At 35.2% G+C, this 22808-nt stretch overlaps 3 protein-coding genes across 6 annotated transcripts; 1 reads left to right on the top strand and 2 right to left on the bottom strand.

Annotated features, from left to right (window-relative positions):
* LOC105161562 (probable anion transporter 3, chloroplastic) lies at positions 549 to 4157 on the bottom strand. The gene is made up of 8 exons (XM_011079291.2): positions 3557 to 4157; positions 2681 to 2907; positions 2137 to 2485; positions 1998 to 2042; positions 1541 to 1687; positions 1168 to 1305; positions 1000 to 1033; positions 549 to 876 (listed from the first exon to the last, which is right to left on the bottom strand). Exons 1-8 carry the CDS (start codon positions 3986 to 3988, stop codon positions 707 to 709), a joined length of 1542 nt encoding a protein of 513 aa, XP_011077593.1. The 5' UTR covers positions 3989 to 4157; the 3' UTR covers positions 549 to 706.
* Positions 14492 to 16877, top strand: LOC105161560 (UPF0503 protein At3g09070, chloroplastic-like). Its single transcript, XM_011079289.2, has one exon. It carries the CDS (start codon positions 14687 to 14689, stop codon positions 16709 to 16711), a length of 2025 nt encoding a protein of 674 aa, XP_011077591.1. The 5' UTR covers positions 14492 to 14686; the 3' UTR covers positions 16712 to 16877.
* Positions 18676 to 22808, bottom strand: LOC105161559. 4 transcript variants are annotated; one of them, XM_011079284.2, is made up of 5 exons: positions 22593 to 22808; positions 22204 to 22520; positions 21459 to 21720; positions 19708 to 20908; positions 18676 to 19152 (listed from the first exon to the last, which is right to left on the bottom strand). In XM_011079284.2, exons 3-4 carry the CDS (start codon positions 21702 to 21704, stop codon positions 19775 to 19777), a joined length of 1380 nt encoding a protein of 459 aa, XP_011077586.1. In that variant the 5' UTR covers positions 21705 to 21720; positions 22204 to 22520; positions 22593 to 22808; the 3' UTR covers positions 18676 to 19152; positions 19708 to 19774. The 4 variants fall into 4 exon arrangements, with proteins under 4 accessions (XP_011077586.1, XP_011077588.1, XP_011077589.1 ...); XM_011079286.2 differs by lacking the exon at positions 22204 to 22520 and having other exon boundaries at positions 21459 to 21812; XM_011079287.2 differs by lacking the exon at positions 22204 to 22520.

The following is a 22808-nucleotide window of genomic DNA, read 5'->3' as shown; positions in this document are numbered from 1 at the left end:
TAGATCTGCCAAATAACACTCTGAATAAAGAGAACCCTAAGAAGTAGCTACCACCAAACTTCATTTTCTATGTGATAGAAGAAAATTAGGTTGGAGGTTTCATTTGAAAACATCCTAATATCCTTGCTGGAATATTCTTATTCGGACTTGGTTTGACCAAATCAAATTAATCATAAAGCAAGTGAATCATACTTGCTATGTAATTGGTCAATTTTTCTGAGTTATACACCTATCACACGATAAGTGCATTTTACTTGCCATATAATTGGTTCAAATTTGCCAGATTGAGTTCGGATTAGAATTTTCATGTCTTTGCCTAACCAATTCGGGATGTGTGGTGGGAACGAGCTTGTACAACAATTTTGCTTTTACTACTAACAATATTCTCCCATCTAGGCTACCCCAGCTTTTATTGGATTTTGTATTCAACTCCGCATTATTCAGAAAAGACCGAATTTTCGCCAGAGGTTTCCACTGGCAAATAAAATGCATTGTCATTGTCATATGGCTAATATGGTCTTTAAAAGACTTGAGATCCAAGAAGAGTATGTGAATAATGGGACCATATTTATAGTATTTAGTGTAAACCTGAGCAAATGCATTGGGACAAGATTCGTTTGTTGTCCAAGAATGTAATCTTGCTAATTTATCTGACTCTGTCTTCTCTTTTCCACTTACTCAATTGTATGAGATATGGTTCTACCATCTAAAAGACTCTTTCTCCAGTAGCATACAGATTCCAAAAGATAGTTGTGGCAAAATATAGACAAGCAGTTAGAGTTAAGAATGCTTGGAAGGATCCTAGCCACTGTACAAAGAATCCTGTTCCAATCGTACTGATTATTGCTGCCAGCGTTCCAGCTGAATTTGAGATCCCTGCAACCAAAACTTGTCGTTAGAGTGATTTTATGTACGATTGCATTAACTAAAACAGATAACAGTAATGCGTGTTCGTTGATCAGACAAGGCATCTCTGGAGTGGGTCAAGAGGTATTATACCATGAAGAAATCCTGCATATTGTGGTGCAATGTCCTGATCAAACAATTGAAAGATCAACATCAATTTGACCCGCATTAAGCTATATGTTCACTGCAGAACTAGCTTCTTCTATGGTTTAAGGATTGAATCTGAAAACATCATTTTAAACTAAGGGGCCAAACACTTACTTGCATATTCAGTAAAAAGCCAGCTTGACTGAAAGAGCTCAGACTCAGGGCCATGGTTATAAATACGGCAGCAATGGATGGAGTCTTTGCATAGTTCAAGAAGAGCAATGCAATCCCGGGCCCAATAAAACCAATTGACTGCCATAAGCATGATATTCAACACAACTATTTTAGATTTTCTTTTACATGATTTTCAGTGAAAAAGAACCTATTGTCAAGTGTATTGGAACTTATAAATACATATAATCGGAGGCGGGGTATAACTTTTTACTAGTGAAGCAATAAGCTCTACATCTGGGGAGGAAAAGAAATGAAGATTGTTATAGCAGAAAGAGGTTAAGTTGATAACCGTTGTCCGATATTCTTCTATTACCTGCATGATTTTCCTGGCTGATGTTGTTGAATAACCTGTTTTGATTAAGTAATCTGATGCTGCCCCAGCAGCGTAGCCCGAGATTGCCATTGTTCCCCAGGGAACTGCACTAAACCAAGCTGCTTGCTTCAAGTTTACACCAAACACCTAATACATCAGCAGCAAACATATTCAGCAACATTATGATCATGAGTTAGCATTCCGCTCTCAGTAAGGCAATCTCTTTTGAGGGTTGCATTATATATTATCAAGATTGTTCAGGGAACAAAATTCAAGGAAAAAGACTAGAAAATAGACCCTATAGTATAGATTATATGATTTCATGTAATTTTACTTGGAAGATGTGGGTACTGCAGGTCTTCTTTCTCTCTTTTGATAGTCTAGCTGTTTAGATGTGAAAAGATCATGCATAAACTGAAAGAGAAAACGACAATTGCATAAACATAATGTCACTCACAGTTTTAAAATAAACCGGCATCCATGATAGAAGAACAAAGTAGCCCTGCATTCAAGAAGATATATCAGTGCCATGAAAATTTAAGTTTCTAAATATGAAGGGCAAGAAAGTGAAATCTGAAAACAAGAAGAAACCTAACCCAATTATTAGTGATATTAGCAAACACTATTGCCCAGGTTGGCAGTTTTGAGAAAAGGAGTGCCAGGGATGGAAGCTTGCTCTTGATCACATGAGAGTCAGATTTCCCAGCTTGAATTAATCGCAACTCTGCTTTACTGATAGAATTGCTCTCTTGTGGATCATTTGCGACCCTATTAATCCATGTCATTAGCCAGAGAAATCCAAGAGATGTAAACAGAATGAAAGGGCCAGAGATTCCGATTGATGACATTGCCAGGGGAGTTAAGACCAATCCCACAACGTTTCCCAGCTGGAAACCTCCCATGGATATTCCAACAGCAGTAGCTCGTTCATTGGTCGGAAACCATCTAAGAGGAGGCACACACACAAGAACAGCATTACCAACAGTGCACATTTGATAATCAACATTGATCTCAAGTTGGATTATTCTCTGTCTTGGCCTAGTTAGACACTAACACTTGAATATCAAGCATGACATGAAGAACAAGAACAAGACTTCTCCAAGAATATACGTTTATGAGGTAACAGGCAAAACGAATTACCTTGATAAAAGGTTATTCATTGAGGGTAGAGCAACCCCTTCAGCGAGCCCAAAGAAAGCACGAACAGCCAAGAGGGAAGCAGTGGAGTGATTTGCGGCCCATGGAGTGAGGAGAGTAGCCAGAGACCACAAAGCTGCACCCCAAGCAATAACTCTTTTTCCTCCATATTTATCCACCAGGGCTCCCCCAATAACTGAGGAACACATATATCCCCATAGAAAGGATGACTATGCATGCATCAAACAGTAGCATTATACCATCAGCAATATACTTAATCATCAACACCAACTAAGAGGAAATACAGCATGTATATCATTTACAATCAGGATGCACAAAATATAGATTTATCAACTTATTGTTGAAAATAAGATGAAAATAGTATTTTTATTTTACAGCTTACTACCACTTGCGGTGAGTTATTGAAAAATATTTAAATTTAAATTATTTTTCCAAACACTCAAAATTCAACCTTGTTGTCACTTTTAACTTTTATTTCTGAAAAGTTACAAATTTTACTAAGCTTTAACTATAATTTATTTCCGCCACAAAATTAGAAATATTGCAAGCACTCCTTAAATATATAAGAAGTTTTCTTTAAAAAAAAACTTCTTGTCTTCCTAACTCTCTGACTTGGTCCTTTGTCAACCAATAAGTGGGCTCTAGACTTGAGGGTTGGTACATTCATGTGTGGCGGCTGCTGGACGCCACCACCACACTCATTTCTCAACAACCACCAAAACACAGAAAAGGCCATTCCCATCAGAAACCCAACCCCCACGCACCAAGAAAAAAAAAAGAACCACTAAAAAAGCAAATCACTTTCTCAAACATATTAAAGAAAAGAAAATAATTAAGAATTGAAAACGAAAAGGGTACCTGGACAATGCCCAAGAAAGAACTGCTCCAGCCATGTTTGGCAGCAAGAGGAACTACGGCAACCGACATCACAACTCTGTCTGCATTACACAAACACATGACAGCCGCCACTAGCGCCACCACCTTAAACCTCTCCTCCGCCATGACTCCGCCGTCTCTCCTCGCCACAAACAACCCCGAATCTATCCCCTCAGCCGTGCACCTAACACCACCACCGCCACCTCTTCTCTTCTTCTCATTCTCCACAAACCAATGCTCTCGGTTTCCTGAGTTCCTCCCACCGGCTAAGGGAAATTTCAGCAATTTCTTTTGGACTTTTGGTATAAAAGAAGAATGAAAGTTTCCATTACTGATCGAGCCCAAATGGAAAGTGGGCTGGCGTGGGATATTGGATGAATTTAGCTGTAATTTCGTGGGTGTAATGCATGCCATGGGATGAGAGAGAAACTTTGTTCAGTATATGAGAGAGAGACAGAGAGAGAGAGAGAGAGAATGGAAAGAAATAATGATGGCATGATGCGAGTGGAGCTCTATAACTTAGTTTGTTGGCCAGGACAAGTGAGATTTAGGTATTGATTTTTCAAGTGTTTCTAAGTGATTCTTAATGATTTTAAGTATGAAATCTCAGTTATTTTTATTGGGTCTTTGTGACGTTGCTTTCCGAGTTTTGGGTTTTAGCAATAGTAAAAGGTTGCCGGTCATTGGTAGTGTTTGGGCTTTTTTTTTTTTTTTTTTTTTGTTGGATCTGACTTTTAAGTCAATTATCTATTGAGATTTACTGCTTTATAATTTGTATATTCATATCTGATTATTTATTCATTAATTTGTAGTTAAAGTTATATAAAAGTTTTCAAACCCATGTCATTTCTGTAATAATTTGATTCGAATTTATTTATTTGGCCTCATTACTATTGGGATAAATTCCCAACAATATATATATAAAAAAACAACTCGATAAAATTAAGTATAACGATTAAGACAAAGTCCCAATTCCCAACAATATATATATAAAAAAACAACTCGATAAAATTAAGTATAACGATTAAGACAAAGTCTTTTTTCTCAAAATAGTGATTAATTGTATCACTCATTAAACATATAATTATATATTCCAACCAATTAAAATATAACAGTCAACGTATCTAGCTATATTTAAATTTAAGAAATTATTATTCAAACAGGAAAATATAATAAATAAACGAGAGTGGACATTATATATAATTTCTGAAGTCAAATATTGAGCATTTGATTATCCTGCCACTATTATCATGCCCCATACGATTGATGTTATTAGGGTTAATTGTGATTTTGGTCCCCCGATATAATTACTTATGCAGTTTTGATTCTCAAATAATTTGATGTCGTAATTTTGATCCTCAAATTTTAATTTTTTTGAGCGCTTTTAATCCTTCCGTTAAAGTTAACAGAAAATCTATTTAAAATGAAAAAAGAATTGCTATTTTCTTCTCACTTTATAGTATTTTTCAAATTTTTATTGAATGCACTTATTTTTTCCTATTTTTTTCAAGCTTCAAAAGAAAATAAACCAAAATAAATATAAGCAACAAATTTTCTAAATAATCTTAAAAAAACATTGTCAATGGCGACAAATGGGTGGCGAGCAGCGGCGGGGAAGGGGTAGGGAAGTGAACGAGAAGAGAGTGCTGGTGTAGGAGAGAATTTTGAGATAACGAGGAACACTAATCTTTCCCCCCTTCAGCCAATGTTTTACATATTTGCAGCTCGTGCTTGCATGTGATAAAATCTGTTAGTTTTGATGATAGATTTAATAGAAGGATGTAAAGTGCTAAAAAAATTAAATTTTGAGAACTAGAATTGCAATCATAAAATATTTGAGGACCAAAATCACATAAATTTCTATGTCTGAGAATAAAAAAATACATTTATCCCATGTTATTACGTTAACAATTGGTATCAAATTAGAGTTGTTGGCATGGCATGACTCATGACTCATGACTTTGGTCTTTTTTATTGGTAACGCGGAAACTACGTACACTATTTGGAAAAGACATATTGAGGGCTCCATTCATTAAGTACTTGTATGGTATTGTCCATATATTTTTTGTAGTTTTAAAAATTAAGTATTAATATAATATATATTTATTTTCCTTCAATAAATAAATCCATTTGTTATTAATTTTTTTTTTTGAAATTATTTAGATCGCCAAAAATGGAATTTGTTGAGGTCAATAAAATTTTAATTTATCATAAATTGACTTATTACTAATATGTTATAAGTCAAATAATTTTTTCTTGACCAAACTATTATATACGTGTAAAAATGTACCTCATCACATGTATTAGCATGTAAAGATGTACAAGAATAGTTTGATCAGAAAAAAATTTATTTGACTTGTAGTAAACCTGTAATAAGTCTATCAAGGGTATATATTGATTTTCATTCAATATTTTTATTGTTGCCAACAAATTATGTGAATTTTACTAATGGATAGATCCATTTATTGGACGAAAACAAACATAAAAATGACCCCTTTCCTTAAGGGCTTGGACAGAAAGTGCTGATGTAAGCATAAAAATTTACATAAGTTTTAAATTTTGCCCCTCATTTAACATCTATATGCATATTTTTTATTTATAAAGAGATAAATATAATATAATATATATATATATATATGTATATGTATATATGCGTACCAGAAATTTAGCCCTACCACAAGGGTCAAAATGTCTTCAAGAAAATCCTAAAATCCTAAAACTAGTCCTGCAAAATAGATGTTAGTACTTTGATGTTTAAGTTAGTAATGAATAAAAAAAAAACTTGAAATAAAGTGAAAATAATGATGAGATATGATGTGAGAGTGATAAATATTTCATGGAGTGCAAAATATAAGCTTTAAATAGCTTAAAAATCGAGAGAGAATAATGCAAGAAAGTGAGAGTTAGAGAATGAGTGTGATGTTGAAGACGTGCCCTAGAACCTGCACAAGACCCCTATTTATAGGCTTATACAAAATTGAATATGAGGTCAATTGTTGAGTGTCATAAGACATTGAAAAGCTCTTCGCTTTGGCTTTCATTAGCAACAAACCGTTATAGGTTTGGATAAATATTGGTTGAGATATGTGGGCTGGATAAAACTATGCCAAATCTGCCTACAATTCCAGGAGTTAATTATTCATAAACTTTTCAGTTCATTTATACCCGATTTACCTGGAACCATCTGAAAATATTTTAGAATAATGTGTACAAATATATTGGCAAGCTATATGAAGTGCCCACCCAACTGTATAGTGACGTGTCCGGCTGGAATGAGCTTGTTTCTTGGGCTTGTTAGTTCAGTAAAGTATGAGGTAAGCCTTTGGACCTTTCTTCTCTGTTGATCGGCCCTTATTTGTCCTATTGATGAACCAGTTGAGCTCTTAACCGGTTGGGCTAGTATGCCTAACTTGTGGGCTTGACCCAATAATTTTAGGGTGCATCAACATGTATATATATATATAAAGTGAGGTTAATATTATTACATTTTTTCTTCACAAATACAAAATTATTATATAAAAATATTAAATTATGAGTAAAATTAAAAATTTATGCAATTTATTTTTTCTAACATCAACATTTTTCAAACCCTAACATAAGAGGATCAGATATAAATAATAAATTTTTAAAAAATATATAAGTATAATTTTATATTTTCAAAAAAAGGATATAAATATAATTAACATTCCAAAGTATTTAAAACCTAAAACGTTGTCTGAGACTGGGCGGCGGTGCAATCTTTCTGTTATATTTAGAACTTAAAACTTGGTGGGCTCAGATGAAATCATGTCTGAGACCTGATTGATTGTTTTAAACTTTGAAGGGGCCTGCATAGAGATTGGGCTTTCTGGAATCAGAACATCATTTGAGGGCTTTGGGTTCAAAAGGAGAGATGATGCAATAATTTGGAATTAGATAAAAATGTGGTGTTTTTTGAGGTAGAAAAAGTAGGAGTGAGGAATCATTGCACCAACTTTATTATGATATATATTGGCGCTGAATTTAATATGTATTGCAGATTTTTGTTCATTTTCCAAAGTTGAGGTTTGAAAGTGGGCTTAAAGTTGGTCTACTTCAATCTTTGGACTGTAGAATACACAAAATCCTTAGGGAGTTTCCCATTATTTCTTTTTATTGTGAGTGTGTTGGACTCAACTCAAGTATAGAAATTATTTAAAATAAATGATTATCAGTTTATTGTTGAAAATAAATTTTTTATGTATAATTGTTAGCTTTATTGTTATAAGCTAAAAAGTAAATAAACCCTCTATCAATTTCTACAACTTATTAGTAAAGTTGTATTTCAAACACTTGTCAAATATTTTTGCAAATAGTAGCAATTTTGAATATTGTTAATTTATAACTTTGATTAGTGCTTATTGGAAGGATGAGTTAAAAAGGAATTGATGGAGGATATGATATATACCCAGAGTGTAAAGTTGTTTGTAGGGTCCATTAGTAATAGAATTTGTGAATGGAGAAAAATGCAATGCAATGCAAATTAATTAAGCAGCCATCAAAGATTAACTATTCATGTGGTGCTATCTATCTATCTATGTAGGCAGGCAGCTAAAGGAGGACCAGAACATAAGTCTTATCTATATATATATATAAAAGAATGATGATTTTCATGCAATTCTTTTGATACATATATATATATATAAAGAAAACAAGAAAAGAAGCATGAGAAGGGGAGACAGGATCTAAAATGATGATCATGAGCTTAGGATTTATAATTGGAATATTTGTGAATCCCCAAGAAAACTGTTGTACATAATTAATTGAGGTAATTAATTAGGATTTGTCTTGCTTTAGTAACATGCCAAACTCTATATTCTTTCTTGGGATTCCTTCAGTGCTACTGCACCAATCATGCCAAATTGCCATGGACCTCATCATCATCATCCTAAATATAAACTATTTTATTATATATTCCTACTTTGTTAATTATTAGGTAATTAGCAGCAGCAGGAGCTATGTATTTAGCAACGGACAATCATCATCATTACACTACTGATGGATCACTAATTTCATCAATTTTAGTCAGTAATCTTTGCATGTGGAAGATTATATATATGATCTCATCTCCACCAATGATCATCACTTGTTTGCACTCTATATATATATATATAGCATCCCTATATATATGCCACTAACGCTGCGCTCAAGAAAGTGATCATATATATATATATATATGTGTGTGTGTGTGTGTATAGTCTTCTTTTTATAATTTTCTGCCCTCTAAATCACATGTAATTGCATGTTCATCTCATTCTTTTTCTTAAAAATAATATAATCATGATTCCAAGTATAAATAGAAAAAGAATTGCACCAATTAGAAGGGTATATATAACAAGGAGAGTAGCTCTGATGAGATGCGAATATTATATATTGTGCTTGTGATTATGGACAATAATATTATCCACCCCACAAACACAACATTATTTGATGTATAATGGCCCTCGCCAAATCAGTTGAACCTTTCCATTTTCTCATTATTTCATTCACATGTTATGACTCTACATTAATTAATTCTTTATTTTAAATCAAAGATAAAAATCTATTTTACAGATTCAATTATGTTAACTTTGCTAGATTAATAAACTAATTAATCTCACACTTGTGTTAAGCAAACTTGGCAATTAGTGGAATGATGAATTAGGTATGAATGTTGGTGGTGTGAGATCACAAATTTCTATTGAAAATTAATTCAAATGGGAATGGGAGGGTAAGATTAGGTCCCACCCCACAAAGAAGAGAATTTTGTCTCAAAATCTTTTATCCATGAAAATTATTTATTATTAAGTACATGAAATAGAAAAAAAACAAACAAGAACATGAAAAGACAAGCCCTAGAGATAGAGAGACAAATATTATATACTTTATATATTCTTTGATTTTCCCTTCTCTTGATTAGAAAACATAAAACAAAAAAAAAATAAAAGTAAAAGGGGTAAGGACAGACAGAGAATCGCTTTACGTCTAATTCCATGCACATTGATATATACAACATCCACATGGGCTGTGTTTGGTGAATTCTTTTCTTCCTTTTTCCATTTATTTTTCTTTTCATTTGTCATTAAATGAGAGTTGATGGGCCCCGTGATTTACAACCGAAAGATAGTGGGCCCAATACGGTAGAATTTCTAACCCAGCGGGCTTTCTTTTTTACTCGTGACTTAGCGGTGAGTCACGGCCCATTACTTACCATAGAATAAATTGAAAAACGGACTTACAAATCATTTCTGACAGCCACAAGATCAGCAGACAATAATGAAATACGTGTGCCCTCCGCATACACATACATACCATCAAAATACACACACTGACAGGTGACATGCATACGCAGGAGGAGGTATATACATGCATGCATACGTACATGAATACACGAGGGCGCCGGCACTCATGCAGTAGCAGCAATCGGTAATTTTCAGTGCGTGTAGAGTACGGACCACCTAAATAATTAATATTTTTTGAGTTTCTTCTTTTTATTTATTAATTTTTATATTTTTTGGGGAGAAAGAATTAAAATTGTGGTAGGTCTTGCTGTTTTATGAGAAATTAAATGGGCTAGAATTTGTAGAGGCTGCGCATAATTAATGCATTAAATAAATGATAATTTAAATATTATTAATTTGGGTCTTTATTATCCTCCATGGAAACTCTTTTTCTAGTGGTTCTTGTTGTACCATCTTTAACGGTATTTAATTTTTTTGACAATAATTTTGGACACAGGTCTTTATTAATTAATGCTCCACCCAATTATATATTGAAATTAATTAAAAGGGTAACATAATGATTAATTTGTTTATATTACTTTAATGTTTGTGTACAAATATATATATCTTTTGTAATTTGTATTTGTGTACATTATATAATTAATTAATACAGTGAATTATTCGGTAAGAATTAGTCAGTTTTTGATATTATTGAGTAATTTATATTGGGTTCATAAGATTTACTTTTAATTCATAATGGTAATCAGAATCGGAATACATATTCTCATTAAAAATATATTGATTTAACATTGTAATTTAATATATATAAAATACATAAAATATGTTTATTTTTATATAAAAATGTAAACAAAACTGGAAATAAATATTTATGGTTTTTCCCAAATGATGAAGACAAAAACAACATTTCTGTTTTGGTGAATGGAAAAAATAAACTGAAATGTTGAAGTTGTTTATCCATTATGGAATAAAAGAAAAGCAGCAGAGTTATTTCTTTTTCTGGGCGACTCCCCAGGAAACACAATTTGGACTCATTCAGACATATATATATATATCCCTACCTATTACTTCTTCCCTTCATTTTTTCTTTTCAAATTTTTATCTCTAACTCTCTAATTACCAAAAAGACTGAAGAACATATATATGGTTTTGCCTTTTCATGATTTCTTTTTTTAACCCAAACTTTTTACGGCGGACTTTGAACATTATGCTTTCACCTCTTTCTATGAAAGCATATATATGCATTTATTTCCAACTCAAAAGTGCTTTATGTTTTTTCAACTTTTTTGCAGTGTTGGTTTCAAAGCATCCTTCCATCTTACTTTTGGCGTCCGTTTATCCCATACCATCATTAGCGTAATCATCCCTAGCTAATTAAGTTTATAGTATTTGGCCCATTATTTCAGGGGCAAAATAGTAAAAACATAAATATTAATACTCAAAATTTATATTTTTCTGATTGGAAATAATGTATTTATAAGAGGGGGTATTTGTGATTTTTCTTGAGTTGCACGTATAATATATATATATATGTAATAGCCTCTACGTTTTCATTATAGTTCTTGCATGAGTTATTGGCTTCGGCTATTATTATTATTACTACTTTGTTGACACTTGGCACACTAGCAACCGCGAAAAAAGTATATCGTTTCAAGAAAATATACACATAATATTATTATTAAATTATTATGGTATAATATATAATATATTCTTTTTCATAAATTATATATCCCACAACCTGAACTTTCAATAGGTACTGTAAGTCTTTGAAGAACATCAAAATATTGTGACAACTATATACATATTTCTTAAATGATGAATTAATACTAAATTATTACTTTATTAAGTTCTTTGAAAATGCTAAAAATATTGGAATAATGCTAACGAATTGGCCAATGTTGTACTTACTTTTAGGATATATATATATATATATATAATTTGTGATAAGTGCATAATTTATCATATTTTGATGATAATTATACATTTCTTTTGAGTTAAAATACACCTAATCATATGGATTCATTACATTTTTTACTCAAAAGATATGATGAGGAGTAAAAATGACAAAATTGAGCTAAAAACGGCAATTGAAGGCATTTAAGGAAGAAATAAATAAATTGTGACAGTGACAGATTTGCTAATCCAACTAGACGTGCCCACGCTTAATGTTGTGGTCAACTCTGAAGAAAAAGAAAAGACGTGATTTATGCTGAAAAAAAATGGATGATTGCTCTATGATTTTGGAAAGAATCCTTTGAGATATTTGGCTGATATAAAGGAATGATTTGTTAACATTTTCAAAGTCAATTATGTGCCTAACCATCTTTTATGTCTAGATTCGTAGGATGCTTATAGTATAAATAGGAGGGTATATCCATTATTGAATCTATCATTTTTATACTTTGAATTCTCTTTAGTTTTAATATTATTAATGAAATTCCACTTTTTTTTAGTGTATTCTTTTATTAACATATTATGCTAATTTTCTTATTTTTTGGTTAAGGTTAAAGGTGATTGCATGATTCCTAAATTAATGTTGTGAGATCTAATTTATGCTTACTACTCTCGTTAAAATAAGTATTCATGTTATTCTCTGTGTTCTTACTACAAATATTTTATTTATGAATAATGCGGCCGGTTGTATATTATCAAGAAGGTTTGCTTTGCTAATTGAATTTTGCAAATCCGTATAATTATTTATTTAGTTGAATAATCAGTAGCAACATTACATGATTAATTATGTCATAGTAGCTAATTGTGTTATGATGAGTGCATGATCTAATTTAAATGAATTATCCTCGTAGGAATTTGTTAGTTAGAGTAAGACATTTCTAATTCTTAATGTTGTTGATGAATTAAATCTTGTGGAAGTTCCCAGGGATGTTCATTAATTAGGAATTTAGCCAACGGTTGTAGTTTGACTGACGAAAATGTAAGAAAATATGAGGTTGTATCAATGACCATAATTGGTTTATTTATTTAAACGAGTGTTATATTTGAATCGATAATCAACCAATGGGATCAAGTATGAACGCGATCTTAACCGGAAAAGTCTTCTCTTGTATTTATCCCTTTTAATTTCATTTTCTCTCTACTTTAATTTAGTTTTTATTCTCTTCACACTCAACTCCCCCTCCCCCTCAATTATTTTTATTTTTGAAGGAATCGACTTAAGTCAATCCTTGAAGAATCGATCCTACTCTTACTTCTAAAAAAGTGTCCATAGAAATTATTTTTTGTGGTATCGACACTCATCAAATTTTGGCGTTGTTGCCTAGGATTGGTGTTTTGTTTATTTCTTCTTCTTTTTTTTTTTTTTGTTACTTAGTTGAATACCATAATCTTCTCATACATGTGAACTTGAATTTGATCCGAAATTGAGAAAATTGGACGAAAATTTTGAAAGAAAACCAAGCAATAAGTTGAAAAGACATCTTCGAGCCAGAGTTAGCACAAGAGATATTGGGAGTTTGACAAACACACAACCTAATTACAATCATCGGGACCAACACTCAAACGCTTGGGATTACATACGGCAATCCGCCAATTAATAAAGTAAACGTATCTTTCATTTATGATCGATTAGAATTTCTTCTTTTAAAGAAATAAGTTTCATTAATGAGTTAAAAAATAAACAGTGATATATTAAAATTTATGTTTGGGCAAATGAAAAATATACTTTCTCATAGACATATATACATGTTACATAAAATATTATAAATAAATTATATTAATATATTATTTAAAGAATTTATAGACTGATTTGTAATATATAGTTTAGGAATATATTCTGAAAATATTTATAAAAAATTGAGAAGCGAAAGTGGTAATAGTAGAATTGGATGAGTTCCCAAAATGAGTGTAACATATATAGTGATGTCCCAAAAGCATTGTTTGGTATTGGAAGAGAAATGGTATGTTGATATTATGTTATAGAAACATAAAACCAAAATCCAAATGGAAATAGGAATCAAAGGGAAATGGAAAGCCCTATTTTTGCAAATTAAAGTGAGGAGAAAGAAATAAGCCCAAAAAACAAAAAGAAACCCCAAAACTGAGAAAAGGAAAAGCAGAGAGAGAGAGAGAGAGAGAGGGGAGGGGTAAAAAGAAAAAGCAGAAGAAAGCGATTTGAGAATGCAACCCACATTATTCATCAGATTTGAGAGAGAGAGAGAGAGAGAGAGAGAGTGGTGATGGCGTGATTAGCTTTTGCTTTTTCTCTCCGACACGAATCTTTCAAAATCCAAACTCCCCTCTCCCAAACACACACAAAACTACTCATTTAATTATTAATTTAAGAGGAAACCAATTTTTCAGAAATGTTCTTACCATCTTTTTACAATAATTATAACTCTCTTGAGATGTTTATCTAATTATATATACTACTATTTTTAGATTTCAGCTCATGAAAAATGAAAATAAATGTTTTTTTTTTTTTAATTTATATAATCTAATTTCTGATTCACAATGGAAGAAGAAAGCTCTGAAAAATGTATATATTTAATTGGGTGAATAATTAACAGTTAATAGCATATTAAATAATCCCATTCCACACTAATTGAATATTGAATATTGAAATTGGGAATTAAAGGGCAAAACTGTACTTTGAAGTGAAACTCAAAGGCCAAACCATTCATCCAACGGAAAACTTTCAAGTAGCAGAATTTAAAAGAGAGAGAGAAAGAGTACAAACTACAAACGTTTTCCGTCGTCCCCTTTCCTTCTTTATTTCCTTTCTCCTCCTTTTTCTCTCTTCAATCCATTTCTCTCTCTCCCCCCAAAACACGCTCCGATGCACACACATTGCCTAATCCAATGCTGTTGCACTTACTAACATGAGCAAGTGGCGAGGTGTCTCCACTTACTTCCAACGGTTATGAATCCCACTTCTGCAGACCCCACAGCGCCGCCTCCGCAGCCGCCGCAGCCTCCGCGATCCTCCTTTAGCTGCGACCGCCACCCCCACGAGCACTTCACCGGATTCTGCCCATCTTGTCTCTGTGAGCGCCTCACCACTCTAGATCACTCCTCCTCTAATACTCCTTCCTCTTCTCGCCGACCCTCCTCCGCCTCTGCTGCTGCCGCAGCAGCTATCAAATCCCTCTTCTCCTCTACCTCAAAGCCCAACACCTTCCCCCCTCCACCACCACTTCCCAAACCCTCCAAGCCCGCTTCTTTTTTCCCCGAACTACGTCGTACCAAGTCCTTTTCTGCTTCCAAGAACGAAGCTTTTGGCCTATGTTTTGAGCCCCAGAGAAAATCCTGCGATGTTAGGGTGAGGAATACTCTTTGGTCCCTCTTTTCACTCGATGACGAGAATAAAACTGGTGCTACTAGTAATAAACCCTCCTCTTCTGCCCCTTCCTCCTCTCATCAAAACCACCAAAATAGCAAAATCGAATCTTGTGTCGCCAATAAGCCCGTTTTTGAGGAAACAGAAAATGAGGAGGATTTTAGAGACCCTGATAATGTAGAGGATGACATTGTTGTGTGTGACGATGATGGTGACGGAGGCGAAATAAGGCCCGTTCGAGATTCTCATTTGGAGAATCTGAGAAATGCGGTTGAAGTTGAGGTGAATAGTGGCGAGATTGTAGAAGAAGAGGTGGTGAGTGTTAGTAGCTTGAAGCCTATGAAGGACCACATTGATCTTGATGCCCAGGAGAAGAAGAGTTCGGGAGGGGGGTTTTGGGCTGCGGCATCAGTTTTTAGCAAAAAATGGCACAAGTGGAGGCGGAAGCAGAAGATGAAGAAGCAGAACAATGGTGACAAGTTCGCTGCATTGCCTGTGGAGAAGCCACTATCGAGGCAGTATAGGGAGACTCAGTCTGAGATTGCTGATTATGGGTTTGGGAGGAGGTCTTGTGACACCGATCCAAGGTTTTCACTTGATGCTGGAAGAATCAGCTTTGACGATCCGAGATATTCTTTTGATGAGCCTCGAGCTTCTTGGGATGGTTATTTGATAGGGAGAAGTTTCCCAAGAATGGCGCCTATGGTTTCTGTAATGGAGGATGCCCCAGCCGTGCACGTCTCTCGCTCTGATATGCAAATTCCAGTGGAGGAACCAACTAGTAACTGTGCTAACGAGGGCGAGGGTGTGCCTGGAGGCACAACACAGACTAGGGAGTACTATTCAGATTCTTCTTCAAGGAGGAGGAAGAGTCTTGATAGGTCTAGTTCAATTAGAAAGACTGCAGCTGCTGTGGTGGCCGAGATTGATGAGCTAAAGATGGTGTCTAATGCAAAGGTTTCACCCACAACTGCAGATTATTTTCATGGGGCAAAAGTGATGGTGGGGGAACGAGACTTGAGGGATTCAAGTTCACATTCTTTGCGGGATGATTGTTCTGAGACTTTTGAGTTGGGTAATGGATTTAGGGATAGTAGCAGTTCTGTGATAGGGAATGGAGAGAGAAAGGAGCCTAAAAAGTCTAGGAGGTGGAGTTGGAGAATATGGGGTTTTATACAGCGGCGGAATGGTGGGAACAAAGATGAGGATGAGGAGGAAAAATACAGTAGAGTAAATGGGGTAGAGAGGTCATTATCTGAGTCTTGGCAGGACTTGAGGAGAGAAGCAAATGGAGATGTAAGAGGTGGAATTAACAGAAGTATGCTGCGAAGCAACAGCAGTGTGAGCTGGAGAAATGCCAATCACATTGGGGGATCATTTGGGAGTATGAGGAAATCAGGCGTTGAAATGAATGGGCATGGGAAGAAGAAAAGGGATGATTTTGTGTTGGAGAAGAATCGGAGCGCACGGTACTCTCCTAACCATGTCGACAATGGACTCCTGCGGTTCTACTTGACGCCAATGAGGAGCAGCCGGAGAGGGGGCCTGGGTAAAATCAAGCCCAATAACTCGCACTCGATAGCAAGAAGTGTCCTGAGGCTGTATTGAGATCAAGGTCCTCTAGTTGTTTCTTTTGATTAAACGTTAAGTTTGCTGCATTTGTTGTGTAATCACATCTGCCAACCCGACCTTGTCGTTCGCAATGCATTTGAATCTTCGGTCTGGATATTGTTATGAGTATCTTAATAATGAGAAAATCTGATGTTTCTGTGTCTCTGGCCATGTTATGGAGGTCATTACTTCATCTTTCATGGTAACTGAGCAAGCCTGCATATGGTCTTCATGCTGATTCTTTCTATTCTGGATATTGATTACAGTTTCGGGTCTAATAATATATCATTCAATTATATGAAAATTTCAGAAAACAGATCATACTATATGTCCTCAATGATCTCATGTTAATTCTCATCAAATTGCTTACTGGGTTTGCACATCTTATTTCATTCCGATGATAAAGAGATTCGTCAGTGGCTTTATCTGCACCAATTTCTCTTTCCCCTCTGCTTTAAAGGTGTATCTGCTTTTCTGATATGATTTCTACAAAGGCGGAATTATCGGAACAAGAACACAAGTAGACCATCAGCATAACGGGGGACAGGCCCGGTCCCAGTTAAGAGTTCAAATATCTCACAGACAGAATCTTATGCGATGAATAAACTTCAATACCTAGTAAGGAACCTGAATCAGACAGGAGAGTTCTACCATGGTTTCATCCTCCTTGAATATCGAAATCGTGTTGTGTTCTTAGCCCTTTGATAACTTAGGTGCTAATAGACTTTTGAGAGAGTGATTCTCATGATTTGTGTGCTTGTCAGCAATGATTGTTGCTCTCATTCATGGAGTGGTCATCGTTTTTGGTCCTTATCATTGGAACAAAGCAAAGTGGATCGTCCACCAGAGGAAAAGGTAGAATAATGTGGTCGATGAAAAATTGAAAACGGACAGATTGGTCTCCCGATTTGATAATGTGACTTGTTTCAGAGGGAATGTTGGTTCATTGTGAATGTTACTCCAATACTTGTTTGAGCTGTCCCTCTCTCTCTCTCTCTGTATATATATATATATATACATATATATATATATATATATATACATATATATATATATATATATATACATATATATATATATATATATATACTTTTGTGCTTGCACACACATGCTTATGCCTACTTTCTTTTTTCAATACATATTGTTTGCTATTTCCTAGATTCTTTGTTCTTCTAACAAAAGTGGACACTCTTGCTGTCTTTCTCTGTAATTCTAATATTGTACTATAAATTTTTGTTTTGAACTTTACATCACGCAGTCGCCAAGAACCTTGTTACCAAGTTTAAAATCTGTCAAGAATTAAGATAAATGACGAAGCGGATTGAATTTTTGTGGCAATTCCTGTTACATTTTATATTCCATTTTAAGTACATGCACGACATTGTGTACATGATTTTAACGACAAAGCAGATTGAATTTTCGTCGCAATTCCTATTAGATTTTATATTCCATTTTAAGTACATGCACCACGTTGTGTACATTATCTAAAAAAAGATTTATACACATAACGAGTTGTCGAGCTTGATTCACTTTCAACTGCAAGGCATGAGGAATGATTGGATTTGGTATGAATCCAATCAGTTGGGGTGTAAAACCGCGAAGGAGCACAGAACCTGAGATACCAAAGTCCACTATCCACAAACAGGATTATTGTTTTCTTCTGTTTTTTGTTTTCTCGCGAGTTGGGAGATCGAAGAACCAAATCAGATAATTAATATACCACTAGGCTCTCGTTAGTGTTTATCAAGATAAGAGTTTTTGGGTATGATGCATGTAAAAGCTCGACTATCGAGAAATTTACAGAAATTAAAGTCAAAAAGTGGCAAGGAAAAAACATTCCAACTCGCTAGATGGTGAGGTGTGGATGGAAAAAAAGGAAGATTAGCATGAAAAGAGTGAAGAAAAGAGAGGCTGGCGGTCAGCAGGAGCTATTGGCACTGGCATTAAGCATCATAAATAAATGAGGCAATTATCTTCTTTTGTTTCTTCTCTCAAAGTGCCCTCTTGTCAAAAAGTTGATGCACTTCAGAACCCTTTTTAGTTTTGTTTCATAGTAGCTTGGGGTGAGTTTGAAAATGTTTGAATTATGACAGAGTGGATTTCTGAAATATGAACAAAGGCACAAACTGTACTTGGCCAAAGTTAGCATCTTAACACCAAAATGCCTTCCTCAACCTGCATGCTCCAAACATTGACATATTATCGTTGCATCACGACAACTTACCAAATGCATGGCGATACTTGCCCCTTCTCCCTGTTACTTGCCTCGAGAACAGAACAGTGCTGCCAATCCTTGATGCAGCTCAGCTCATTACAGGTAGACCCAGATTCAACATTAGCAATGGATGAACTTCCTCTTTCCCAGATGCTGATGTGATAGTCATTTTAGCCTGAACCGTGAAATGATTTGAGATTACCATCATTTTGTTCACTCTCAACTGCAAGGCATGAGCATGGATATAAGAACTTAAGAAAATTGAAGAAAATGGAGATTTATTTGGTCAGTGGCCTTAATTCAAAATGCCAAACCTGAATTTTGGATTCCTGGTTAGGGGCAATAACAAACCAAGTGTGAGACCAATTAGCATTGAATTGAATTCCCAATTAACAAGAGGTAGATTGGTATAGTGCCACGAATTCGTTTGGATGAATTTATATATTGTTATCGAAGACTAACTCTCAAATTCTATACTGCAGAGGAGCCCACTTGCACTTATGAGCAAACAAAGAGTAAATATCACAACCAATAATATTGGCTAGAGAATGACCTCTTACGTGAATTAATATTATTGATGTGCAATAACACATCAAGATCACTTCTAATTCTTCTTCAAAATAACCATCTCAACACCTAGTGCTGAGTGGAGAAGCTGTTATATTCACATGCTGGTTTAGCATACTAGTTTTATATTGGAACCCAATAAAATTTAAGGGAGATCTACCATGAAATAAAGAGAAAAATGTGTGAGGTAAATTCTGGCTAGGAAACATACCTTCTCAAGGGACTCATGGATTGCTGTGAGCTTACGCAAACTTAACTGCTGAGAAGCCCGAAAAAGATTATTGAGCCCTTACATATTTATTAGTCCTGACAAGGGTCCTGCATTCAGATCTTTTCTGCATACCCATGTAATTGACTTCTTCCTCCTCATCATCAGTATCAATTCGGTTCACAGAAGAAGATCTTGCCTGCACGCTCATTCTCCTCAGAATACAAACATTAAAGTAATAATTGACAACGTCATTCCTACATTTTTTGGAAAAACACTTCAAGGCCTGCTTCAAAAAGTTCTTGCCCTTGCATGATGATCTCATTTGCACTAGTGACTCAAAAGTTTGTTGCTCTTTCAGCGTCCATGACTTTGAAACTTGCTCACCCATCTCATCAAACTTCCAACTAAAGAAAGCAGGACCAAGATCACTCTGCAGAAGTAGCCTTTTCTCAAGTATGTGTCGTCTAATGCAATCAACAGATCCCGGAGATACACAGCAGCAAATTTTTTGCCTCCCTTTTCCAATTGTTCTTGCAGTAGTTTTCATATTTCCAGTTTCAATTGGCCAAATTCGGGTCCCCAACCACTTGGCATTATCAGAATCACTATTATATGTATTGATAAGAATAGTTATGTTCACTGTGTTACTCCACGCAGGGACATCGGCCTGGAATCGGGGCCCAATTGGAATAGCCTTTCTTTGTAGATGGTCTCCAATGATATTCTGCAACCTGATTGAGAGGAGAGTTTGGTCACGGTGTCTCCTGCTTGGTCCATCCAACGTCCACGAGCTCAAATAGTGAATTTCATTATTAATTTCTATGGATGGTGCCTTATTAGGATGTTGCTTCTCTTGGCTAGAAGAGTTTGAACCATTTACAGATTCATCAGAATCTGCCATCAAAGATACATCTTTGCTGGGACAATTCCAATGTACCATATTATCCATGAAGGAACTTTCTGATGCATGTTTTTCAGGTAAAGTATCGTCAAACGTCAATAAACTGCTCACACTAAGAGAGTTGAATGGAGTTCTCTTGTAATCAGATTCAGTAGAGGCAATTGAATCAAGCAAGCATGAAACTGATGAGGCATGGGATAACTGCCTCTGCAGTGTTATTCTATTTTGTTGCTTGGGCATAGCAAAGCCAGATGGAGCTCTCAGCTTATCCTTGACAAACTGCTCAAGTTTCCGTTTCCTCTGTGAGAAGCAAAAAGAGACCCATTGGAACAAACAAGAGATGACTTAAGCTAACAAGAAAGTGCTATAAGAGAATGAAAGGATGAGTGGTCATCCAAGGCAGGCACAGCCATAAATAAATACTTTCATCTTCATGAGGAAAAGAAAGATGCAAAAACCACCACGAGCTTGTTAACAAAGGAAAAGTATGACCTATCAAGTCCCTTAATTCAGAGACTGTTTTCATTATTCAAAGTAGAGAGATTTAAGGTTGATAATAGCTAGAAATAATAATGAGATCATACGAGAGGGCAGATAAAACTAAAGTACAAACAGGAAAAATATAGGGCAAAGTCAGACTATTAGATAATAACCAATGTTCAATATGTATAAATAAGCAACTTTAGGACAGAAAAAGCAAACAAGAAGACTGACGTTGCATGGTCCTACGTATCAAAACAACAATCCATGCGGTTTAGCTCTAATAAAATCCAGAGTGGAACATTCTAAGATCAAATGCCAATCAAAATTAAGTAGCGCCTGGGAACAAAGTGCAAATGAAAGACCTTACCCAAGGAATGTGAGAATCTTCAAGGACCATAATCTTTCTGACTCTAAGAATCTGAGTTTGCAATTGCTGTAAATTATCCCATGCAAACTGCGGTTTACAAGGATCCAGAGCAAGTTGTTTAAGCCGAGCTATCATTTCTACCTCAGAATATATTCCAAAAACTGAATTTTGTTGTGCATCCTCTATGCCTTCACTCAAAAAAGCTCTGACATTTTTCTTCCCCTTTCCCCCTGGTTCTCTGGACATCCTTCTCTTCCAGAAACTGCAAAATACAAATGCACAATCTGAAATCCCCACTTCAAGAGAATAAAACTATTTAAGTCACTGATAAAGCGGAGCTCCTAAAACCCTGTCCTGAAACCAGAAATACATAAGATGTAAGAATTTTTAGAAACATAATTCACAACTTAATCTTGTTTCCAAATTCTTTTTTCATAAAAAGAAAAGTAACAACCCAGTAAAAATCATTACAAATAGGCTTCAAGGGCAAAGATAACAAAAGGGCACTTGAATCCCTTTTGGGCCTTTTTTAAGCTAGCCCAGCCAGTGGCATTAGATGCAGAAATAACGATATTTTCATCAAGTTACCATTTAATTTGATCAGGGCTATTCCAGTCAATTCAAGAATAAAAATAGTAATTCACAGTAACCCATGAAAGAATCACAATTATGTAATCATAAAAAACAGCAGAGACAGGGGTAACATGATGTGAAAGGCAAGGCAGACTTGATTATGGAAATGTACATTTAGTATTAGCTTGGAGGCCGATTCGTTGCTTGTATCAAATACAAAAACGAAATTTCAATTCGAGTAACCAGGACCGTGCTAGCACCGATGCCGCTGCTACAGCCCAATACAAACTCAGACCACAATGCATTATGACATACACGCAGAGCTTGATGGACCACCACAAACAGATACATCGGCATTTGCGTCCCCATTTCACCCCATGCACCCAGCACACATGGGGCCAACCCCGCCACCCCAAACCCAAGTCAAAGCATCATCCTCCAGGCCCCAAACCAGTTAAATTCAAACAAACCAGCATACCCATTGCGAATCTGACACCAAATTAAGTCAAATCATTCAATTAAACTTCAATTTTTGTTAATATTAAGTGATGGTTAATTTACCTTGAGTTGGGGCGGGCTGAAAGACGAGAGATGAAGCGAATCAGCCTTAGATTCTGATATCCCAAGCATTCCCTGCCGGTCCTGTGGAGCAAGCGCCGGTGGTGCTGTAACTTTGGAGGAGTCCGCGCGTCAGGTTTGGCCGTCTAGTGTTTACAGCTCAGCGGTCGTGAGGAATTTTGATTTTTGAGCGGAGCAAAGGGAATATGAAAGGATGCA

This window comes from Sesamum indicum, linkage group LG5, assembly GCF_000512975.1.
Source record: "Sesamum indicum cultivar Zhongzhi No. 13 linkage group LG5, S_indicum_v1.0, whole genome shotgun sequence".
Classification (NCBI taxonomy): domain Eukaryota; kingdom Viridiplantae; phylum Streptophyta; class Magnoliopsida; order Lamiales; family Pedaliaceae; genus Sesamum; species Sesamum indicum.
The sequence above is the reverse complement of the archived record's forward strand: the minus strand, read 5'-3'. Positions and strand labels throughout refer to the sequence as shown.